At 34.4% G+C, this 25494-nt stretch overlaps 1 protein-coding gene across 2 annotated transcripts in view; it reads left to right on the forward strand.

The window, feature by feature from the left end:
- The window catches only part of TUSC3 (tumor suppressor candidate 3), a 161958-nt gene that overhangs the window by 64003 nt on the left and 72461 nt on the right, over positions 1 to 25494 (forward strand). For both annotated transcript variants that reach the window (XM_080373911.1, XM_080373910.1), the window contains exons 2-5: positions 8727 to 8896; positions 19595 to 19712; positions 22128 to 22268; positions 22773 to 22913. In XM_080373911.1, the coding sequence (XP_080230037.1) occupies positions 8727 to 8896; positions 19595 to 19712; positions 22128 to 22268; positions 22773 to 22913 (570 nt within the window). The remainder of the gene's footprint in view (positions 1 to 8726; positions 8897 to 19594; positions 19713 to 22127; positions 22269 to 22772; positions 22914 to 25494) is intronic.

Below are 25494 nucleotides of genomic sequence, written 5' to 3' on the forward strand. Positions count from 1 at the left end.
TATTCTTTGTAACAAGGGAAGGGTACACGAAGTGTATAATAGTTCTTGAATGGCTTTCAGTAGTTAATTCTCCACTGTAAATTCAGACAGGCTGCTGAATGCTGTGAGATGAGTATTGCAGCAAGCTAATAAAAAAATCTTGGGGAATGTGTGGAAGGATTCCTGAAATTTAGAATGGAAATATAATAGCAATTAGTTTAAAAGGCTAAGCTAAGTTTAGTCTTATCAAAAACTCAGAAATATTTCAAAATGGCATGCTGAATTAGTATATTAATGACACACATGCCTTGATAATCTATAGCTGTGAGATGTGTTCCTGGATTTATAGAGTTTTTATTTGTGCAATACTAATTGTGCGTAGAATTAACTTGAAGTATCTGTTTAAAAATCATAAACTTAGCACTCTAAAATGTATGGTCATATCCAGTTCCCAGGAACATGAAGGTTCTGAATCCTGGAAAAAAATAGACAGACATTAAAAATTGGAAGGTTGATAATTTTATTGAATTTAAATACCTGTGCAGAATTATGTATGCTTTTTAACTTTTTTTGGGATCATTTTAATATATTGCTGAGGATTTCCCCCCCATCTTTTAATCAAGAACTTCTGCAATATTTTTGCTAGGTCACCCTTATCACAACCCTGAAATGTTTTCCACTGAGGATAAATGGAACTTTTTAAGCCTTTCTGTATGACAAGTACTCTTGGAATCATCCTGGTTGTCCTATATTATGCTCTCCTGAGACCAATATCCTTTCAGTGTAAAGGTGACCTAAGCAAAATGTACTTTGAGGTTTAGCTGATGCTTTTGTTGTAGCGTATTTCCTCTACTTCATAATTCATCCTTTTGATATTTCTCATTATGTTTTTAATTACTTCCATACTTACATACATTAAAAAATCCCCCAAAAACGACAGTATAGGAAAAGCCTATAGCTGTATAAGGTGTCTTACCTAGGCTTATTTATATAAGCTCAGGCAGTTTAACTTGCATTTATTTGATGCAGTACAGTAGGGATTCTCTTTCCTGAAGTGAACTGTGTGCTTGTTCACAATACTAGAATGCTACTCTGTAATTCATATTGTTGACTTGACAGATTTTATTTAAATTAGGTGAACTTTATGGATATGTACCTTCATTAAAAAATAAAATCTGTGACAAACTTTGAAAATTTTGAAAAGTATTAATTACAAAAAGGATGATTTTTTTATATTTTGAAAGAAATTGCCAATTTTGGATTGTACTCCATTGAAATTGAGGACAAAATACATCCCTGTAAACCATTATGAGGGTTACTTTCTATCTTATGTTTTCTACAGTGACAAAAATATTACTGTTATAACTTTCTTGTGTGATCACAAAATGACAGCTCGGTATAATAGGAAATCACCCAGATTTTTCTTAAATTGCTAATAGAGCCACTTATGGGATAAAATAAAAAAAAAATACAAAACACCTCATTACTTTTAGTTCTTTGTTCATTTGTTTACTCGGCCTTAAAAGGACATTTTTAGGCTTAATACCAAAAAATGTAGGCTATTTTGCATAAAGATGAAAATCAGTGTCTGATACCAAGAAGCAAATCCTCAGTCACAGCTAAGTAACCTCAAGTCAATGGAGCATAATATCAAGTCAGTCACAGTGTGCCAGCTTACATGGCTCCTCGATTATGTAACTTCTCAATTCCTGTAAATATGTAAATAATCTGAAAGGGAATAAAGTATCCTAAGAGATTTATATATATATATATACACACACACACACACATATATATATACTCACACATATATATACACACACACACACACACACACACATATATATATATATATATATTAGTGGTTAGTGATATTTACATTAACTTATGCTAGGGATTTTTTGTGGGTTTTGTTTTTGTTTTCTTTTTTTAATTTTATTAAAAAACAGCCTTTGAAAGATTATGGAAAGTTGAAGAGGAGATGAGGACAGGAAAGGAAACTTTTGCAGTACTGATACAGCTGTTCTCCGTAGAAGAATTAGTTTGTGACCTTACAACTTTACAGAACAGAATGTATTGTACTTCTGATGCCTACGGAATCTGATGTAAATATTGTTAATTTCTGCTGTAGAAAAGTATGTTTCTGACTGGAATATCCAGATACTTAATCCTGCAGTTCTCCATTAGACATAGAGTTTCTTGTGAATCAAGAAATGACATTTAACAAAGTTCATTAGTTTGACATGATCCATGGTTTTTGTTCTTGATTTATAGAGAAGTTCAAAATAGGGAATAAATATTTTGGATAAAGCTACTGACGCTGCATGTCTTTTATATAAAGTGTACTCCTCTTCTAAGTAAAATATGTTTTAATTTTTTGCCAGGTTCCACAATAACCTAGGAGATGTTGGAGGGAAGAGTGAAGATCTAGGCAGATCAAAGAAATTACTCTTCTTTAGCACCTTCAAGTCCATGAACCATGTGAGGTCTTGTGTAGAAGGCTTGTGCAGAAAAGTAGTCATCTATCTTCTCCCTTTTTAGTGTGTAGGGATATTATGTAAACGTACCTGAGTACATGCAAGTATTGTTTGTCAAGATTTATGAATGATAAAACTATTTTTGGATATGTTCAAGAATACTGATATATTGATAGTGTGAATTACATTTATATGCAGGCATCAGATGAACAAGGGACAACAGAGGAATGAATGACTAAATTTTAATAGGCTGTAACAACACTTTGAATGTTAATTCCGCTGTCTTTCTGCCATTAATGTAATTGAGTTAATAATTACAGTGAATGCTCATCAAACATATTTTTAGAGGAGTTAACTACTATTTCTACAGCATACTGCTAAAAAGTAGTTTCTCTTTACTAGTATTATTAGTTTAAAGACTAAAAAAGTGACTGTTCAATTGGAATTTAAGCTACATACATCAGATTGAGATATTTATGAGATACTTTACATGCCTTATCGGTGCAACCTTGTGGATTTTTTTACATTGAGTTTTTTCCTGAAATAATTACCTACAAAGCTAACATTTCTTGAGGACTTGATGCACCTAAGTGAACAAAGCAGAGTCTTTATCTCAAGAGTGATCATTCAGTCTACATTAGAAGGTTTTGGTAAGATACACATACAGCAAACATGGAAGTCAGGCCACCTCATTTTTTTTCCTTTGCAACATCATAATTTAAGAAATATTCAACAAAATCTGTAGTTAATTTATCTCCAGTAGCAAGTGTAGGATCAAGTCATTAATTAGAAACTTATTTCCTTGCTTTATTTCTTTACTACAGAAACTGAGAAACTTGAACTACTGGACTGAATTTGAATTTTTCATCAGGAAAGGGGAATGACTTGGTAATTAATAACCAATGCCTCAGCCTTACTAGGAGTCACCAGTAGATTGAGTCCCTGCCTAATTTTTTTGAGGACGTTTCCTAGTACTGGTATCTCTTCTTATGGATCTTGACTCTACCTTCTAGAGCTGAGATCTTCCATGTTCACGTCTAGCAGCATTCAGGAGGCACCATCTTACATCAGAAAGAGCTGAAACTTCTTCTGAAACCTAGGGCTTAAGTTACCCGTGTGATGTTTTTCTGACTGAAGGTAAAGTAAATGAAAGGAGGTCTAAAGAAACTTAATTCAAACTAAATTTTCAATAATGTAAACCCATCAGAAATATGTATATATGATAAAGACAACTGATAAAACTTCTGTGAGAATCAAGGAGAAACTTCCCTTTGCCATACTCCAGCTATTTTGCTGTTATGTATATTTTTCAGATCAACAAATCTGAATCAACAAGTATTTCAATCTTAGGGGTTTTTTTGTTTGTTTTAAAAATAAGAGATTTTCTTGAAAATGTCAGTGTCATCTGTTGAATAGCAGAGCAAGCACCATTTAGGAAAATCTGGGTGGTGTTCTGGTTCTTGGGGTTTGATTTTCTTTTCTCCAGAGAGATATGGTTTTATTTGGGCCAAAAGAAATTTTGAAAATCTGGCCAAGGAAAATTAAGTCAAGTTAGGCAAAACGTGTGTATACAGGGTGGTTGTTATTGTTGTTTATGCTTTGTCTTGTAGGCACAGTGTCTTGGGAGGCTGAATAAATAAAGCTGTGCTTTGAGTAGCTAATCTGCTAGTCACAGAGCATGAAAGTGAACGCTTGTAGATGCCAAGCTCTACTGGGTTAAGCAGCAGAGAGGAGATATGGGGGATCACTGGGAAGCAATCCCTAATAGGGAATTGCTTCAGGTAGAGATGCCAGAAGGTGGGCCTGCCAGCATCTTCTGTTTCATAACTTGTCACAGTTTGTCTGCATTTTTGACAGGTGGCACAGTTGTTTTAACACGTCACTAGAAACTGAGATGTATAATAGATAGGCTTTTAACTGTATTCTTTAGCTTTGTTGTCATTTCAATGATATGGACGACTGCAAATGGAAAAATCTTTTGCTAGCCATACGAAAAAAAGCAAGATTATTTAGAATTGCTGTCCCAAGCAGCTTATTTTAGTGGGGCTTAGCGGGATTGAGGTCAAAATGCCAAGGATTCTGCCCCTACTCCAGTAACAAAAATAATTTTCATAGGTGATCTCTTTATGGAGAAATCCCTGTCCTAAATAAAGAACTGGTTTTCTTGTTGCATCAGAAAATTTCTGCATTCTGGATTTTCTCAGTTACATTTTTAGGCGTTATTTATTTTTGAAAAAATGCTCGTGCCATGTATTTTCACTTGTAACAAAATAATGCAGGAACAGCAAGTAATAATGTAGTTCTGATTGGTTTACAGAAATTAGCTTTCATGTTGTTTCCACATGTATATCATAAATGTTCTTTTATCTTGCTTGTAAGCATCAGGAAATGGAAATATATAAATGGCACATGGCTGCCTCTTCACCCATTGATTTAAATGTTCCTTATGCTTTTATCAGTAGACTGTTGTCTGTTGACCCTTTTATAGTTATTTGCACCAAGAAAACTTCAACTTTACTCTGAAAGGAAGAATTTCCCTTCTCAGATTTGTGCTTGTGGGTTTGAGGTTTTTTCACTGTTTAAATTAAAACAGTCCCATCGAGTTACCAGCATAAAGCTAGTGAATGTTCAGAGGAGTTCTGTAAATAAATGAGTTTAAATAAATGTAGGGTCTTTAAACTGTTTAGACTGTGGAAAGGAGCAGAAGTTTAGCAGTGTAGGGCAAAAATGAGATAGTTTCTCATTTTCTGGATGTGAGTACCAGTTGTTCATGTGTCTCAGTCATCAGAAGATGTGTTTTGTCCAGTGGGTCTGATTTAGTCATCCTCTCCTATTTCCAGCTTTTCTCTGGCAGAAGTTTCCCCAGGGGGTGGAAAGAGGCCAGTTAATAAAATTTTGTAAATGTCTAGAATCCTAATGGGGATTCACTTCGGCAGTTTTATGTATGATTTGTACAGTTTGATGGTAAATGGTAAAAGAAAAGTACTGGAGGACACATTCGGTTTCAGTACCTTCACGGCAAGAATAATTTGGGATATATCATTGTATTTTCCTAGGTGTTAATAGATTATTATTTTCATTATTATTCCATCAGAGTAATAGGGAAAATTCTGCCTTTTGTTTCTAAATGTTTTCTGTCAATTTGGTTTTTTTCACTTTTCAACACTGTTCTTTTATGTGGGAGAAAGTTTTTGACTGGAGGTAGAGCTCATAGTCACACCTTGTATTCAGCAATCTGTTTTTCTTTTTTGTATGAAAAGTGATTGCCTTTTTGACCCAAAGCTGAAGTAGGCAGTTGGAATGTTGAAATTTTCCATATTTCCTGAACATAGATATTCAGCTTTAAAGCAAAATGCATATTTAAAATGGAAAGTCATTTAACATTAGATTTATTTCTTGAACTTCATTATTAAGTGAGATGAGGGAAAGGTTGATAAATTACTCGACAGCATACATTGTATGAATGTTTACAACAAAACAATATCAGACCTTCATCCATCTGTCAAGTGTTATGAATCAGAAAGCCATAAAATATAGGCTGTTCCACAGACTTCATTGCAAATTCTAGAGCTGTCAGTCCCAAGATCTCTTATATCAATTACTTTGCAAAAGGAGACTTTCTGGAATAAAGTGGACTAAAAAGTAGTAGGATATCTAAGTGCAGCCAGTTACCAAAGAGAAATCTGGCCTATAGCAGAATGTTTCATTCATCAAGCTACGCAATGATAACTTTCTATTTGAAAAAAGTACATTCTTAAGAATCCAGCAAAGCAGGTAATAAAATTGTACCTAGTGACTTTATGCTCCTGAAGTACTACTTAGTTACCTAAGTAAACATGTTACTTAGTTACCTTAGTAAACAGGTTAGTTACTTGCTTGTTACCTAGTGCATTTAGAAAAAGCAAAACAAAACATACAAGTGGTTGAGAACATTATGGTGAATCTCACCATATTGCACAAGAGCTATGTGAAGGTGATGTTATACATGGTTGAATCTGAAGGAATCAAGACAATTATTTTTATTGGCCACGTCTTCCAAGTAAAACTTTGTATAGGACTTCTCTGAGTAAGACTCTTCTGGTATCACTGATGATTTTGTAGAAACAAATTATATAACAGTAATAGATCTGGGTTCCCGCCCCCCCCCCCCCCCCCCCCCCCGGTTTTTTTTTTCTGTCAGGATCATGCTTTTGCTTTAGCACCTTTAACAATACTTCATAGGTTTCTGTTTCTTTTCTCTGCATAAGACCTATTCTGAAAAGTCTTTGGTCTTTTGTACCAAGTAGGACGTTGTGCATCCTTCCTGTGCTAATTTAAAATTAATGTATCTTTATCAGTTTTCTTTGTTTTATCTTTTTGCTTCAGCTATTAAAGCTTTTGGAAATATGAATACACATCACTTTTTGGCCCCTTATGTTTTATTATGCATTACCAGGTGGAGTGCCTCTTGCAAAACTAGTGAATCTTTTGAAATGAACAGAAAGATTTAATCCAGGTACTGCTAATCCAAGGAAATTTTACAAATGCATAGGTTTCATTTTTATGTGATCTGCTTTATGGTTTGTTTTAAAGAACAGAACTTACAAAATATCTTTTTTTAAAGTAAAACTACCAAAAAATAGGGCTTTTTGCAGAAGAAAAGCTGTATTGATTGATTCATTGGTATTCTCTTGACAGAGAGAATTGTAGTCTCTTCTTTACTTTTGTGATTGCAAATCTCAGCTAAATTCTTAGAATAGTAATGAAAACCTAAAAGGTTTTTTTTGTTATTATTTAAAGGCTTTATACGGTCAAATAAATGTGAAATGTGGCTGTTTCAGAACTGTTCATGATTTACACTGATCAAAGCTTCTTCTTGACTCAGAACTTATGACAATGAGCTGTGCCTTATTAGGAGATCCAAGGGACGTCATCTGCTAATTTTTAAGATGGAAGATCTGACAGGCAAAATGGAATTTTCCTTTATCCTTCTATTTCATTCCTCCTTTCCCTTCACATACCTATCTTTACTCTTATTTATAGCCTTACTGATTTGTCAAAATGTTACATTTTTTTTTTCTTTAAAAAACCCAAACTCCTAGAAAAGCTACCTTGTCTCCTTGCTCAGTGGTTCCTGCACAGTATCTGAGTTTTATCCTCACCTTATGTGTCTTGATCCCTTTTTCTCAGAGCTTTCCCATTTCATTATATTTTGTTAAGATGGCTTATTCTTCTCTTCCACAGCAGACCCTCATCAGTTTGTATACCCTTTCACTAACTCGTGTATTTTGTAAGAGTTCTCACACCTTCCTGTTTTCTGAACTTAGTTTCTCTTTTGTTTGGTGCTTCCTCTTCACTTTCTGTCTCCATTTCTGTCTGTCCCCCTTTCTGTCCTTCCCACCTTCTTTCAGCACTCAGCAACTTCACTGAACCTACATAACTCAGGAGACTAAAAAGTCTCTGCTGAGCATGTGTGACGTCAGGCTTACTTGATAAAAAAAAACAAAAACAAACCAAACTAAATAGATTTTCATAGGAATGTTAGTTAATGTATTTAACTTGAGGGCCATCTGCTAATATGTCTCATAGCCTGATTCTAAATGCTTCATATGATGGAATGCTTTCATGCAAAAGAAAAGCCACACACAAGCAATTTTTGGTCTTTCTTATATACTTCAGTCAAAATATTTTGGGCATCTCAACCTTGAAAGCAACTAAAAGTGTTGATCTCATAATGGAAAGTGCCTAGATGGGTTCATAAGACAGTGCACTCTGGTCTGTAGCAAAATACAAAACTTACATTAATTTAAATTCAATATGATACATATTTGTAAGGAAATTGTGAAGGTAATAACTATTTTTCTTTGTAGCTATGTTTTTCTTTGGTCTTAATATCTGAGTGACTGTTAGTATACTGCTATGATTTTTACTAACAGAATAAATATAATGCTGCATTTTCTAAAATTTTCAAATTTTACTGAAAGTTAAATGATTGCTATACTTGTATCTTGTATTTAGATAATCAGCCTTACCCCACTCATTTGCCTCTGGTAGCAACCTGTTTATTTCATTATATGTATCCTTTCTAAGACGGCTTTGGGTTATTTTTTTTTTTTTAAGTACTTAAAATCTACTCGTCTACATAGAAGACTAAATTGTGCTATAAGCTATATGGAGGTGCCCCCAATCTGCTTAAGTCCATAGGTGCTGTGTGCATGCAAAGGCAGAATATGTGTACGAAGTCCTTGAAGTTTAAGCTTAAACATTGTTCATCCTTGTCCTCAATTACAGAATCTTTTGGCTGAGAAGGTGGAACAGCTGATGGAGTGGAGCTCAAGGCGCTCGGTCATCCGCATGAATGGAGACAAATTCCGAAGATTTGTGAAGGCTCCACCTCGTAACTATTCTGTGATAGTGATGTTCACTGCTCTCCAGCCGCAGCGGCAGTGCTCTGTCTGCAGGTAATCTATACCTTAGTGATCTTTTTCACCTTCCTCACCACAGTTTTCAAGTGTACATTTTAATCAATGCGCAGTACACTGAGTAGGATTGGTCTTTGCGTGGGATAGATGCTTACTATTTAACAGGCTCATGTGTTTGGTCACAGCGTTTCTTCAACTGCCTTTTAATCTATATGTCAAATTTTAGTCTTCCTAGTTTGGGTTTTTATTAAATTACAGTTGAATAAAATATACACAACTGAGGAAGACTTTCTCTTTAAGAAATCTGCTGTATTTTGTTATCAGTTGACCCTGATCTTTCCAAAGACGTTTTGTGTCAGAAGTGATTCGTTACCATTTAATAATATGACATTTCACTGATTTCTTCATTTAAGAGATGTCCAAGGTTCTGATAAAGAAGTGAATTACCCTGTAATTTCACAGCTTTGGATAGTTCCTACATGCAAGCATATTTTTCTGTGAGGACATGCTTATTGTGGAATACTGTCTGGCACTGCACTTTGTTATGTTTTGGTGGCTCCTTTTAGAATATGTATTAAAGTGGCTCTGGTATTCTAAGTTCAAGGTCTTTCTCTGTAAGTTCCTAGCTCAATAAGTTAATCCAAAATTGACTGTTATAGACATGGAAATTGGGCCAAGGGACTGAAAGGTAGTCATGAACTGAATTACCTTAGTAAATCAGAAAGTGCATTAATAAAACCTTCTTCAGTCAAAATATGCATTTGCATTAGAAATTGTGTTTAGTAATAGATTGGATTATTCTGCAGGGAGTTCTAAACAGTATTTAAATAGGCAGCAAAACACTTCATAGAGCTATGTAATACATAAGCTTTATATGAAGAAATGCCATTTCTTGGTTTAAAATAGGTGCACTTTGAAGTTGGGATATATAGCAGCTTGTTATGTTTCTTAGGTGTTGGAATGTGACATTTACAATGGAAACTAACTTGTGTACCTGTATTCATATACAGGTTTTATTACATTTTTTAAATAGATTAATTTTAAGTCATTGAAGTCAGCTGGTCAGTTTTGAAGGCAAGTATATAAATTGCATTCCCAAGAGTTCACCCCTCTACATCTGAACTGTGAAAGACTAGGTACAGATAGTTTCAAACATCCTTAAGTCAAAGGATTTTTTTCTTTAAAACTTGCAGCACTTTGTTGCTGTTATTTCTTCTTTGTGTTGCTAGAGTTTAACTTTTGGAGATGAAATAGGAGTTGAAAGTTTACCGTATTGTTTTAAATCATTCCTTATTTTCCTACCCAGTAGATAAAAGTACAGGAGATGCACTAAGTTCAGGTTTATAAGGGTCAGTGTATTCATTGTTATAATGGCCATCACAGATTCTTTGCCTGTGTTATATACAGCTCTTTTGTGGAACATCTGAAAACAACATATATATTGCCATTATTAAGGGAGTTAATATTTTCGTAAAAATGTATATTTTTTAAGGAAGTTGATTTTGCTTACAACTATTTATTGTTTCCTCTATTGAAAAAGAGCTTATAGTCTTTGTCCTGTAATATGCCAGGCTAGCCATTCATGTACAGAAACAACTCAAAATCTTTAAGCATAAAATGAAGGGAAAAAATCAACATACTACTATCAGTTGGGTTTGTTTAAATAAATGTGAAGTTGTGATCCATTATTTCATGTGAAACAAAATGAGTTTAATGATGTTGATCATATTGCCCATAAAACCATTATCAGGAAAACTGACATTTTCAAATCAATGGCCAATTAATGGACAGGAGCACTGAAAGGATATACAGAACTGAAATGCATGCATTACTTTATAGTTAGCTATTCACTAGCCAATTTGCCTAAAGGAAAAGTGGATTTTTAGCTTAATCTGTAATGTTCTCTCTGGATGCTTTTGTCCAAGATTTAAGAAAACTGTTACTCATCAAAATATTTTCAGAAAATTGCATGGGAAAAAAAATCGTATTTCAAATAGCAAAAAGCATTTAGACTGAAATCTTTGACTTTGAATAACTGTCACAAAAATCACTACTTATTTTTTCCCCTAAAAACTGAGCCTGCTTAGTTTATACACCACAGGATTATCTAAAAAAAACGGTGTTGTCTTTTCCCTTTGTTGACTAGATTTGACATTTCAGTATCTTATCTCTTCTAAATGTCCAGTTTATAAAGAACAGGATGCAGTATTTTCAAAAGGGAAAACAAAATAAGTTTGTGTGCTGCTGTTGCATAGAGCTACATCAAATACTAAGCATGAAAAACACATCATTATACAAAAGAAGATAAATAACAGGATGAGGAACAATGGTAGGAAAAGTGGTCCACTTCTGGAGAAGAGCAGTGAAAGCTGATTGTCATTAGAGCAGGCCATTGCAGCTTTACACATCTGAGGCCAGAACAGATCATGTGTGCCCTCTCTTGTTAAAATAAATTACATTAATTTTGTATCTGATTTTGGATTTCATTATATTTAGAATGTTTATTGTAAAAATGAGCCCCTGCTTATAATAAAATCAGTATGACTTTTCTGGCAGTGTTTTGAATGATTGTGCCAACGAAGAGAGGTAGCTTCTTACATTCAGAAAGTTAATGTCACTTTTAGCACTCTTCAAAGTGAATGCAGAGTCTGGAGATCCAAATTCTCTACCAGATTAAGGACTATTGTGCCTGTCCATGGCTCAAAAGTGCTGTAGTTTGGGTATTTTTTAGAAGGTATGAATGAAAGATATTTTCCCCCCGCCCCCATCCTTTTAATGCTGGAGAAGTTCCAAATTTTGGATAAAACTTGGCTGAGGTTATCTTAGCCAAGTCTTAAAAGTCTTTCCTATCCATATAGCAAGGACATACATGTGGAAAGCTGACCAAATCTGTCTCAGAGAATCCAAGGCTTTTCTATGCACAGCAAGGAGGATATTGTAACATCAATCACATAAATCACTTAACAGCTATGATTTGTGAAAGTATATGGAAATAATACCAACTTATTCCTAAAGTGCTACTTATTCCTAAAGTCCCTGGGACTCCATATGAAACTTTTGTATGTAAAATATATCTTTTCATCCAAAGGAGCTGATCTTTTTTCAGTAAAACCAAAGCATATTGTGTGTTTTTATAGGTACTTCTAGCAAAAGTTATTCAACATACGATCTTTTTTCCCAGTGGAATGAGAAGAGTTTCTTTGTCATTGCAGGAGGTGGATACATGATCTTACCTATCATCTTGAGAAACATAAATTAGAAAAACTTTTTGAATGCTTTGTTTGCGGATATTTTGAAACTTCCATGTTCATCCAGTGCTAGGCTAGTTTGTTCCTGTTATACATCATATTGTTGTATTTAATGCTTTCCCTTTACTTAATTTTGCTTGTTTTGCTTCTAATTTTTGACATCCCTTTTTAATATATACTTTTAAAAGTTAGAATCTTATGTCTACATTACTGACTGGAATTTATTCTATGCCCAAAACCAATTAGGTTGATTTATAAGTAAGTGTTTCTAAAAGACAGCTACCAGTTTGTTATCTTTGAGACAGAGATTGTTTCTATATTCATCTTAATGAAATTTTTTTCACAAACTGTAGACTGGAAAATACATCTGTAGGCTATCTGAATCAATCCAGTCCTAACACATGAAGGCTTCTGTTACATGTTAGTAGTGCCTCTAGTCGTGCCTCTAGTCATGCCTCTAGAGTTTTTTCAAGGAAATTCTGTCTTTATCCTAAAGCAGAATTTGGAATACAACATTTCCATCTAGCTTTCTGGACAAGGAAGTTTCACTTTTCTGGTCCAAAAAGCTATTGGAAGCCATATGATGTCTTAATAGCTGTGTAGGTGGTAGCATAAATGTCAGTTTTCCTGTTGACACTTGTTTAGGTTAAATAGACATAATTGGTATTGGGAGGTGAATTAACCATAACAGATCAGATTTCTCTACGTGCTCTTGAATGTGAAGTCATTGGTGAGGTGGAATGTGTTTCTAACAGTTGAAGGTGTGGGGTTTTTTCCACGTGCATTTGGAGACATAGTTAGCCTTGATTGGCTTTAGACCAAGAATAGTACTAACATGTATACACTCTGCAACAGCACACTGGAAACGGATACCGAAGGGGCCTTTGATGCACTGAGATGATGAATCAGTTTGGATTTTTAGGGGGGTAGATGAACAGTGAGAAATAATCTAACTCTAAGCAGTGGCTCCTCAGAATAAGACCAGCTTCCCTTTTCCCTTTGTGCTTAGGTATTCACTCAACTAGATAGTTTCTCTCTGTTATCCACATCAGTCACACTATTGGAAAAAATTATTTGTGTATGTAAGAAGGAGAACAAAAGAACAGTCACCAACAACAGCATCTTCACACAGATGAAGAGGCTGTTTCTCAGCCTGTACATTCTATTGCATCTAGGAAAACATTAACTACTAGCCTGACTTGAATCCATTTTTGGGTGAAATTCTCTCCCAACTTCTCTGCTTCTCATCTTCTTACCTCTGGCAGTCTGTTCTCCCATTTTATTATCACTACATTTTTCCCAAAGGCATCGGCACCATTTTACCAACCAGACTTCAACGACCCTCCCCATTCTACTTGATTGAGTATTAGTGCTTTGATTTTCAGCTGCACATGGGCTTTAGCTCTAGCCTGTTGAAACCTTCACTGTACTGACTGTTCTCCGCATCCTTCTTTGTTATCATTAACTCATTGGTTTTTGTTTGTTGCTGTACCATCTAATCAGTGTGTAAGCAAATTATATGAGATCTGTTATTTTACTTTCTAAGCACTGCTTCTCTCTCTTCTCACTGGTGGAAGCAACCATTCTGCTTTGCATACAGATGCTTATCAGAGATATCTTCTTTATTGTCAAACAGTTCACATTATTGTCTGGTTCATTTTTCAAACTCATTGCTGGGGTGTTTTCATTTAGGAAGGGTAATCTGGGTCAGAGAAATTAAACTGGTCACTTGAGTCTCTTTTTTTCCCCCTAGAGTTGAAGCCTGTCAACAAAAAAATGTATATTTTGTTTGATTGTTTTTTTTCCTTAGTGTTCCTTGAAAAGACCAAAGCAGTGTCAGAGGCTAGATACTGAGTTTCAGTGAATAGGGTTTATTTTGACCTGTGCCACTAGTTTCTTATGAGATAATGATAAAAACATGTAAATTAGACAAGTGCATCTCTGAACTTCAAGCTACCAGAAACAAATGGATTTTGTTTTGCATAGTTTCTAATATGCTTGTTTATACCTCTGAATTCCCAAATGTTTCTTTTAAAGATGTAGCTGAGCCTGTTTGAATCATTGCAAATCAAGATTAAAACCTAGAATTAGCATCATAAATGATCAGGTCGACTATGGTAATGGCAGGTGACCATTTGTGGAGACAAACTTGTAAACTGCACAAACTGAAAACTATGTTGTTTCAGTCCTGAATGATTTTTAATAGTACTTTATTGTGGAAGTAACAAACCTGCTTCCAGATTCTTGGAAAACACAGTTTTGCAAAGACAGTATTTATGAAGAAGAAGTTAGAGATGGCTGGTAATGCAGAGGAGTTTGTATAGCCTGTAATTTTCTTCACCCTCATGTTGGACCAGACTATTGCATTTTTAAAAGTGTCAGAAGTTTCATTATATTGAAAGTAGCACTGATTACTCACATTAGCTGAAGTTGTGTGTCTGTCTGTAAATACATATCTTTGTGTTAATATACATATAAAGTATATACATAAAATATATATGTAGGACTTGAGGGAGAGAGGTCAATTTTGCATGTGTGGCACATGTTTTCTAAAGACTTTTGTTTCTTTGAGTGACAAGGGTGAATTCTGTCAGAAGTTAATGGTTTTAATGGAACAAGCTTGTAGTTACTGCAGAAAGCCTGCTGCAGAATGAGCTCAAAGTCAACTGCTTAAGCTGTCCCTCCTATATTTCTTTACAGGATTATACAAAAGGTAAGTAATAATTCAACATATAATTTGTGTATTTTTGAGCTTAATGTAGTATGTATTTCATAAAGGGCTATGAGTGTAGCTGCCTTCTGCTGTTGACTCACAATGTGTGGAAGGAAATGACAAAATATATGAGAGAAGAGATTCCACATAATTTTATTAACATCTACCCTATCAATGAGACCTCCAAGAGGAGGATTTTTTAATCGAGAGAGGAATTCTGTTATTTTCCTTGTTCAACAAAATATCTGAGAAAACTCTTTTCAAGCAGCTGATCAAAGAGTAGGTCAACAGCAAAAAGAATTCTGACAGTTAAGGAGGTGTCATCAGAAGGAAGAAACAGGATCCTCTGCCTTTCGGCTTTTTGCTGATTGATCAAGAGCAGGTAGTGAGAAAATCATTGACGGGTCTCTTAACTGTACTGAGAGGGAATTATCTTTTGAACTTTTGTTCAAAGAAGGAACAGGAAATGAGGAAATGTGGAAAGAGCTGTTGAAAGTTCTGCAATTGCTTTTTCAGTGCACTTCAGGATCTTGATAGAAGTATTGATGAGTTCTGTTTTACAAGGCAGTAATTTTACACTTGGATCATAAGAGACTTCTCTCCTGGTTTTGGCTGGGCTAGACTTAATTTTCTTCTTAGTAGCTGGTGCATGCTGTGTTTTGGATTTGGTGTGAGAACAATACTGATAGCAGCAACTAAAACCATCAGTGTGCTAGGTGGTGTACTAAGTCAAGGACTTCTCAGTTTCTCAGCCTTGTGGGGAGGCTGGAGGGGCACAAGAAATTGGGAAGGGACACAGCCAGGACAGCTGACCTGAGCTAGCCAAAGAGGTGTTCCATACCATGGGATGTCATAATGGGGGGTTGGCCAAGGCCAAGGGTTGCTGCTCCGGGACTGGCTGGGCATCAGTCCACGGGTGGTGAGCAGCTGTGTTGTGCATCACTGGTTTTCTTTTCTCCTTTCTCTTTGGATCTCATGCCTCTTTCCTTCTCCCTCATTTTCATGATAAGTGTGTTGTTATTATTATTGTTTTTATTGTATTTTATTTTATTTCAATTAAATTATTGAATTGTTCTTATCTCAACCTTTGAGTTTTACATTATTTTCTGATTCTTCTCCCTGTGCCTGTGGGTGATGGGGGAGTGAGTGAGCAGCTGTGTGGTATTTAGTTACTGGCTGAGGTTAAACCAAACCCTGTGGTCACAATATTTTTTTTTTTTATTTTTCACTTTGCAACTTCTGCAAAATGTGATCTTGTAGCTTCTTCTCATCTGCAAAATATTGGAAGTTTCCTGGGATGCTGTAAATAGAATAGCATGGATTTTAGATTGCTTTCTCCTATTGTAGTTATCTAGATTGCATAATTGCTTTCTCCTATTGTAGATATCTAGATTGCATAAACAGTGTAGTTTTCAACGAGTGTCCGTAGTGTCTTCATTTTGTCATGTGTGGTGAATTTTCTGGACACATTTGTAGATTTTTTTCATCATGACATTGAGTCACGCTAAACAAAAATAAAAGGAAACAAGTATTCCGAATTTAGTAGCTTCTCAATACTGAGAAATCAAAATATGCACTTAGCCCTTTCTTCTCTTCATTTTGGGAAAACTGTTCCAAATAGTTGTTTTGGAAGTAAACTGCAGCAATGATCACAGTTTACTTTAAACAGATGGATAAGAATGGGTAGGTGACCTGGTAGTGAATTCTTTGCCAATTGTACAATTGTAAGTGTTTTGTGCAGTCCATAACGTGCCAGAAAATAATGCTTTACAGCTTTTTTTGGCAAATAATTCCACAGTCTCTTTTGTTCCTTTCCTAATACTCCATTTGTGTTTTCCTTACTATAATTGGACTAGTAGAATAAAATTAATCTAATTTAATATAGCTCAAGCTATACAAATCTGATTATCTGCCATAGACACCCACATAATTAATCTTTTTAAATAAAACCTTTAATATTTCATGAGCACATCTTGCGTGATGGAAGACGTTTTTGTAGAACACTTTCTTAGCAGTTTACTTTTCAGCATGTTGAATTTTCTAGGTAAGTAGCATTGCCTTCTGATCTGACCACTATTTTCTAGTAGTTGGTTAATATTACTCTTGTTACTAGTTCCTGTGTTGCTGTTATGATGAAATTCTTAAGAGGTGACTGTAGCAGCAGTCATTTAAGATTTAAACAACATTTAAATCTTCCTCATTTATCAAAAAATCCTTTCAAACTAACGGAAGCAGTGCTAACATTGTTATTCTGGTTTTCATACCAAGTGTAGTTCTGCCATATGCCTTTATAGTGCTTCATATAATTATTATAATGATTTCATATAATTATCATTACTTCATAGAAACAAACTGATAGAATCAATATTAACTAATGATAGGTAGGTAAGAAGTGTCAGAGTTTCTATTGCCTGATGTTAATTGGGGGCTGAAATTTCTTCAACCAGGTGCTTATGCTTTTTACTATTATTGTACCTGAAAAGAAGTAACTAGAGCTACAAAAAGTTACGTGATTGTATTATGGTTGTATCCGTTGGAAATTCCATAGTGGACTGTAGGATGTTCTTCAGTGCTGTATGTGGTAATCCTGTAACTTTGTATTCCTGCCCCTCCTTGATTCACTTTTGTGTCTCAACACCCCTCAAGAGCTGCTATGAGGGTATCTTACACAGTGCTTTGGTATCTTCAGTGTGAGGATGAGATTATGCTTTGAATCTGTTATAGAAAATCTGAGAAATTTTTTTGCAAAATGATACTTTCTGAACTATATTTTCTACTATTATATTCACTCAAAATAGTTCGAGGATGCAAAATACATGGAGATCAATGGGAGCAAGAGTCTTCTCTCAAATAGTGGGGGCATAACTGGAGTATCTAAATTTCCCAGAAATAGTGTTTCATCACAAATGAAAGGTAGACTAAGAAGAATGATTGCATCAAGATGAAGTGATTTTTATCTTGTTCTTATAATAAAAATGGTTCAGCTTTAATATAGCAGGTTTAACAGAACAGTGCCCTACAGATATTACTTAAAATTTTAGAATGCCTTTGATGTTGTCTGACTGCCCTCTTCAGGATGACAGTGAATATGTTAGTCTGCTTGATGGTATCCGTTTCTAGAAATAACCAAACTAATGCCTAAATAACTTTTTTCTTAATTGCAAGCTTTGCCCTTTATGTCTTAAGTAGCAAATTTGACTAGTTCAGATAATAAGGGTGAAAGCTGAGTTTTGTTGTGCTTCATAATGTTTATTCTTTGGGGGGGTAAAATAATAAAATTTAATTTTAACCTTTTTTTGTACTGATTTTTTTTCACGTACAGTATGTTCCTTGATACAATACAACTCTGGGGTTGTAGGTAATATATTTCGTGCCTAAGGCTGATTGCAGTTATGAGGAAATGGAGGTCTTATGATGTTTGCGGTCCTATCATCCTCTTCCCCCTCTGCTTGCTCAAAATACATTATGTATTATATGTGGTTAGTGCAGAGTTTCTCTTGCAACAAACAGATTTTTGCATCTACAGCCTTTAAATAAACAACATTCTGCACCATCAAACACATGGACCTGGTTTCACAGAAACACTGTTTTAAGAAAAGCTGCAGAATACATTTATTTATGCTACTTCTGCATCTTACCACGTGCAAAGATAAGTTGCCAGGTGGTAGAACCTTGGTTTGGACTCTACAGCAGATGTGATTAATTAGTAATATGGAAATAATGAGCAAAGCAGCCTGTGTAAAGCCGAAAGTACTGCAAGGATCCTTTCAGATTTGGTTTGTTGTTTTTCTTTTTGGTTTGCTTTGGGGTTTTGTTGTTGTTTTTTCCCCCCTGATTTATTCATTGACATATATATTTGTCCTGTGGAAGAACCTGTGGTTTTGTGGTTCTGTGACTGTGTTTAGAGACTGTCTCTGCCTGTAAGGATCCCAGAATTCTGCTGTAATTACTTCTTTTCCTTTCCTCTGAGTGCAAACAGGGCAAAGATTTTTAGTTTGTTGTATTTTTTGTTGTTGTTTTCTTTTTTTCTTTTAAAATGAATGGATGAACAAACAAAACCCACCCAACCAAAAACGCCTCACCTGAATATACAGCCATGAGAGGAAACTTTCTGACAACTTTGAATAGTAGCAATATGATTTTCTAGTGATGATAGAAAAGATTATTTAACCTTATATGTTGTGCAGAATTATCCTTTATCACTTTTAAAACAAATTATTTTTAAAATAAGAAATAATCTTGACTGTATTATGCTACTTAGAACTGTTCTGTTCATTTAGGCACTATCATTTCTCCAGTGTTTAGCAGTTTCTATGGCTCTTTCTATGGCTTTCCTATTTTATGAAGATTACTACTTCCATGTTTCTGAGTTATTTGTCCACTAGTTTCAGAATTCCTTATGTGCAGCTGTTTCCAACAAATAAATCCTAATATCAAACTCAAGGTCACATAAGCATCTCCTTGCATGGATATGTTAGCAGGTTTGCATGATGCTTGCCACTCAGGGTATTTCTGTTTCCTGAGACTTTTAAAACATTGCTTTTTGTTATCATCATCTTGGGATGTATATTTTGACTTAATGAATTTCTAATTCTGGAGAAGGCAAGTTTAAAGCAAAGAGTTGCATAACTAGCTGAAACTCTTTTTTTAATTGATAGTATAGGTATTGAGAATGATAACTGCAAGTGTAATTCATATAACCCTTGCAGCTGGTTATAGAATCTTTTTTTGCCAGCAAATGCCACATGGATGTATGTTTGTTTCTTTCTTTTACAGGCAAGCTAATGAAGAATATCAAGTACTGGCTAATTCATGGCGCTATTCATCTGCTTTTTCAAACAAACTGTTTTTCACAATAGTGGATTATGATGAAGGGGCAGATGTTTTTCAACAGGTAAATGCTGGATACCCTAAACCATTCTTATTTTTTAGAACTACATGTTGATTTGCCATTTGATACGAGACAAATTATATTCTGTGTGTAGGTGTGTACTACTTTGGTTTCTATACAAATTCTTTGTGGTTAAAAACACTTTCTATGACATTAGAGAAGACAGATCATACCAGTAGCCACTTCTGGTATTTTCCAAGTGTAAATTATAATATTTGTTTATAGATTACATTATATGTATGCAAGATTTTTTCAACCCATTGTTAATATGATTTTTTAGAATTAAGTGCAATGCAACTAACATTTGGCTTTACAGATTTCCTTTATTTTATCTTTAGGGGAAAAAAGCTCTTAACTAGAAGAGGCTTTTAGTTGCTTTTATGTAATACAATATTCTTCAAATCCAGTAATATTTGTATTAGTCTGGAAGTTCTTCAGGGAAGAGAGAAGAGATTGATTTAGATTTTATATATTGGCTATGAACAGTAAAAATACCAACGGCTGGAGAACAGTCTAAGGCCCCCTGTTAAATTGCAGTCAAGTTGTAGTCAAGGCAAGACACGTCCCTTGACAAGTGATACTAAATACTGACATACCTTTCTCTGTTATGTATCTGTTGATTGAATGTGAAAATGTAGATTGAGTGACAAGTTTTGAAGTTCTCTGTATTTTTAACCACCTTTGGTGTGATTTAAAATTCTGAGGGGAAAAGGTATATATTATTTATTTAATATTTGAATTAATTAATATTAATAATTTAATTATAGTCCTAATAATTCTTTTAAAATACTTAATTATAAAAGTTTAATTGTTCTGTTTAGTAAATATTTTTGCTTCCAATTGACATCTTAAAATCTATTGTTAAGAATACATTGTAAAGAATAGTTATTAATGTCTTAAGACTTTGCTCTAAAAATTTTAGTTCAAATAAACTTCAAAATCATATTATGTTACCCTACATGGTTACAATAATACAAAATATGCTGTTAGATCTTGACTTAAGCCAACCAATACATATTATTCCTGGTGTAAAAGGGCACAAATGGAGTTTACTTCAGGTGGTGTGCATTTAAGTCATGTAAAGTTTAGACCAAATTAGATGAAATACATAAGGTTTTGGCTGTCTTTGAGAAATACAGTGTTAAGACTAAGTGACACTAATTACTATTTTAAGATGCATTTGGGGGAAATGCAGCTCTTACCTGATGTTTATGTGTGTGAACAAATCATGTAGTAACTGATGTCATAGCAAAAAAACCTCCCATAAGTAATGTGATTTCAATTTTTCAGTTTATAGACAAATAAAGCAGTTGTAGACCAACTGCCCCCAAACTGTATACAATGTCAGAATGTTTCTCTATCTCAGAATGTTTCTGTACCTTGTGAAATGTTTTATTAATCTATTTCAAAACATTTGTTGTGAATTTAGCCTGTCTCAGAATATTTCTTATTTCCAATTCAATTAATTAAAGAAGAGGGCTATTTTTGGCTTAGATGGAAAATACTACGATAGCTGGTTATTTCAATTGATAAATTCAGTTCTGTACTTGATTATATATTATGTTTTGGTAGTGTGATGAAAACCCCTTTTGCAAGAATGAAACAGACAAGTTTACTCTGCCTTTGTTATTTAAAGATCTCCACATGGCACCATCTTTAAATATTTCCCCGCTTTTTTTAATGTTAATTTTCATTTTTTCAAGTGTTTCTGAGATGGACTGAATATGGAAGAATTTTATATAGTAAAATTATGTTTCATAGGTTAGATACCGCCTTGCAAAGTTGAAATGCAAATATATTTTAAAGTGGTAAATGTAAATCTATTTGCTTATCACCTTTTGAGTTTTTTTTATATATAGTGAATAGTTTCAGCGACATCAACACATGGATTTACAGTCGTATAATTTCTAGGGCAAGTTATCTCAGCCTTTCTGGATTCAGAAAAGGCTAGTCACTAGTGGGTAGTCTGTTTCGAAGGCAGTAGAAGACTAGATGAATAGTTTAGTTAACTTTGGATTGGTGAGAGCTAGGCTAGAGAAATAATGTCAAGCTATTTTCCTACCCTCGAATTAGAACCTAATAAGCTTCAATAGATTGGATGGGTGGGGAGTCTGTTTCACTAATTACAGGAAAGTTCTTATATTGTGTGAGAACTTTAAAGCATAAGATGCTCTTACTCAGAGAAGCTTATGGGTGCAATACTCTGAATAATTAAATATTCCAAGGAATCTTCTGGAGGGAGTATTCTGAACACTCTTTTTGTAGAACTATGCATGAAGATGCATATGAGAATAATGTATGGAGACAAATTATATTTTTCACGCTAATTAGACTTGTGTTGTCTTATACATTAAAGGGAAACATTTTTGAGGATAGAGTTACTAATTTTTTTTTCTGCTATTTTTCCTGGTTTTGTAGCTGAATATGAACTCTGCTCCGACTTTCATGCATTTTCCTCCAAAAGGTAAACCCAAGAGAGCTGACACATTTGACCTGCAGAGAATCGGATTTGCAGCTGAGCAGCTAGCTAAATGGATAGCTGACAGAACAGATGTTCATGTAAGTCTTTCGACAGTTTTAAAATTGAAGCCAAATGTATCTTTGTAGTCTGAGACAGGTTGATGACAGATTCCGTCTTCAATACCAGTTTTCCTCAAGTGCAGGTTCTAGAACGCGAGGAAAAAAAAAATATAGCCATGGTACTTGTGGTAACTTCTGCAGTGTGCAGAATATATTCCATTCTTACTTTGTTAAATTCTGTATAGTCTTATTCTGGATGAAAGCAAGCAGTGACATTGTGATGATTAGTTATTAATAAGTAATTCAGACACAAACAGCAAATCTGTTGAAGAAATAATGAACAGTTCAAAACAATGCCTAAAACTTTTTTCGTATTATGTGATTATTAAAACAAATAATTTTTTTTTCTTATTTAAGTATCCCTTTAGGGATTAGTTTTTCTGACCCTGAAACCAGATTTCAGATGCTCTCTGTTTGTTTGTTTGGAATATGATCTGTATGTATGCATTTGTTGTGATCTGTATTTGTATTTATCTTTTCCAGATTAGAGTGTTCAGGCCTCCTAACTATTCTGGTACAATTGCATTGGCTCTGCTGGTATCTCTTGTTGGTGGCTTGTTATATCTGCGAAGAAATAATTTAGAATTCATCTACAACAAAACTGGCTGGGCCATGGCAGCTCTGGTATGCAGATTTCCATTACTAATGCATTTTATTAGTTTCTTATTGTAGCATGTGTGTCTTCATTACTTGCACAGTAAATTTAAAGCCATTGCATTAATACGTTGTTCAGAATGGTACTATCAGACAAAGATTTGTAATCTAGATTTTGGGGCTAATTCTTATAGACAGTGAATATCAGTTACTATGAGTGATTTACTGAAAATCAGCAAATTCTGCGACAGCTGCACTGCTATCATCCAACTTGCTCTTTTTTTTGTAAAACAGTAATGTTATGGTTGGTTTAGTGTGGAGATTAATGGCAAGACTGTATCACTTTAGAGTAATGAAAGTTTAAGAAAAGTAACAAAGGCTTTTATATGTTTGTAAGAAAACAATAAAAGAACTAAGAAAAAAAGAAAAAGGTAGAATTCTTTCCAAAACTGGTTTCAGTAGTACTGACCTTAACATGCCACTGTTAACCTAAATGAGAATAGGACAATCTTATAGCGTTAACTGAGGAAAAGCTAGAACTAGCCAACAGTCTGTTTAAATATTAGTCAACTAAACCCTCAAGGCCATAAATAGCAATTTAAGGTTTAACATGCTTAATAGTGTATTGCAGTGTTTATTTGTAACATAGTTTTCAAATAACTGTGAGCAGACTGATGAAAAAGGTGGACTGTGCAGCATAGTCAGCTGCCTGTTTTAGATTGGAAGTAGCATGCAAGGATGGTAGATGACAGTTAAGGTGTATCAATAAGTACTCATTACTCTGCCTTCATTGTGACTGACAGAAGAGGAAAAATCTGCAGAGCAGCATCTAAGGCTTAATTTTCAGAGACACGAAGCCAGGAGCATGGTTATCAGCACTAGAATAGTGTCTAGGATTATCAGGTTCAATCCAGCATTTTACAGCTTAATGGAGCTCATTCCTTCTACATTAGCAATATATTGAGTACAGTACTTTTAAAAAATTTGTTCATGTATTTTGTACAACATAAGCCAAGCTTTTCTTTTTTTCCATGTAAATGGTTATTTATTCACTTCATCATTTTAAAAATTTGTTCTCAACTTGCCTCAGTATGAATTAACCTTTCTTGAAAGCACATGGCTAGGATTGTAGAAGGAATATGAGTTTACTTGTGCAGCAGCATTCATATATTATTTCTGATCTAGACTCCCTTTCCCATGAAAGCTTGGACCAGACGGTCTTTTGAGGTCCCTTCCAACCTGGGCTATTCTATGAATCTGTGTATTTTAGCTCTATTAAAAATAGGTTACGGGTATATCCTATAACTGGTTTTGCATTTTCAAAGCTATGTCATATTGATGGTTTGCTGTTCTGATCCGATTAAACAATATGAGAAGATACCTTCTTTTGTGATACTCTCAGCTGATGGGCCCATTGGCAGTCTTCATTACATCAATTCAAAGATGGAGTTACCTAGTACCTGTTTGGTTTCAATTAATATTTATATCTAAACGATTAACAAGATCTTAAAGCAAGCTCTTTGTTCAGATGTCTTTAATATTTGGCATTAATCTTTGAATAGTGGCTACTGATAGTGCTGTTTTCTCTCATATGCCATCACAGCATTTCCTGCTAGTGTAACATGGCATACATTCTTTGTTTAAGCAGTTTGTTAATCTATCCCATATATTGAAGAAGGAATGAAGTAGACTAGATTTTGAGTAGAATGATGTTTCCTTTTGATCTAGAGAGTCAGGACAGAATGCCTTCTTTGTTCTAGTATGTCATTTGGAATATCCTGAGCTCTAGCACAGTTTTGACAGTTCTCTTCCAAAGTAAGTCTGTCATATTTAGATCCATATATTTTTCTAGATTACCAGTATTTCCCAATGATAATACTTTTCAAAGATACACTACCACCAGAAAGCTCAAATTTAGTATGTATCAGTCTAACTTTTTTTTTTTGACACCTAATCTTCAGAGATCATCTGAGTAAAACAATAGTTAGCACACCAAAATAGATGTTTGTGTCAAAAATCAAATAAAGATATGTAATCAGTGGTACTTCCATTGCTTAACCATGCACTGCTTCTCTGGAGACAACAATTTTATTCCAATTTCATACCTCAGGGTTTCTTATCAAAAGTTTAATGTTTGAATGTTTTGGGGAATTGTGTTTTTTGTCTTGCAGAGGTTAAAAATCAGTTCTTCAAATCAAGAATCATTCTATTACAATCTTCATTCAGTAAATAGTTGAAAGACATGTAATTAACTTCCTAATTTAATTAAGAAAATTAGCACATCAATTCTTTCTTAAAATACTTGCTGTTCTCCTTAGCAGCAGCTGAATATTTTACATCTGAACGTAACTGTAAGTTGAAAGTAGAAAACTTGTAATCACATTCAACTGAACCCCTGTGGACAGGGTCAAAGTCCAAATGTGATCAAATATTTAAAGAGATCGTATTAATACCATTCAGTAGTTGTCACCCTGCTGATTTTATTGACAAGCAATAACAGTTGAAAGAAATTAAAATGGCATTAATGCCATTTATTGTTGTAGCTAATACTATTTCCTGTAAAATTCTGTTTAGTTTAAAATTGAATAGCATTTAGAGGATGTTTTTGTGA

This window comes from Falco punctatus (genome assembly GCF_963210335.1).
Source record: "Falco punctatus genome assembly, chromosome: 1".
Classification (NCBI taxonomy): domain Eukaryota; kingdom Metazoa; phylum Chordata; class Aves; order Falconiformes; family Falconidae; genus Falco; species Falco punctatus.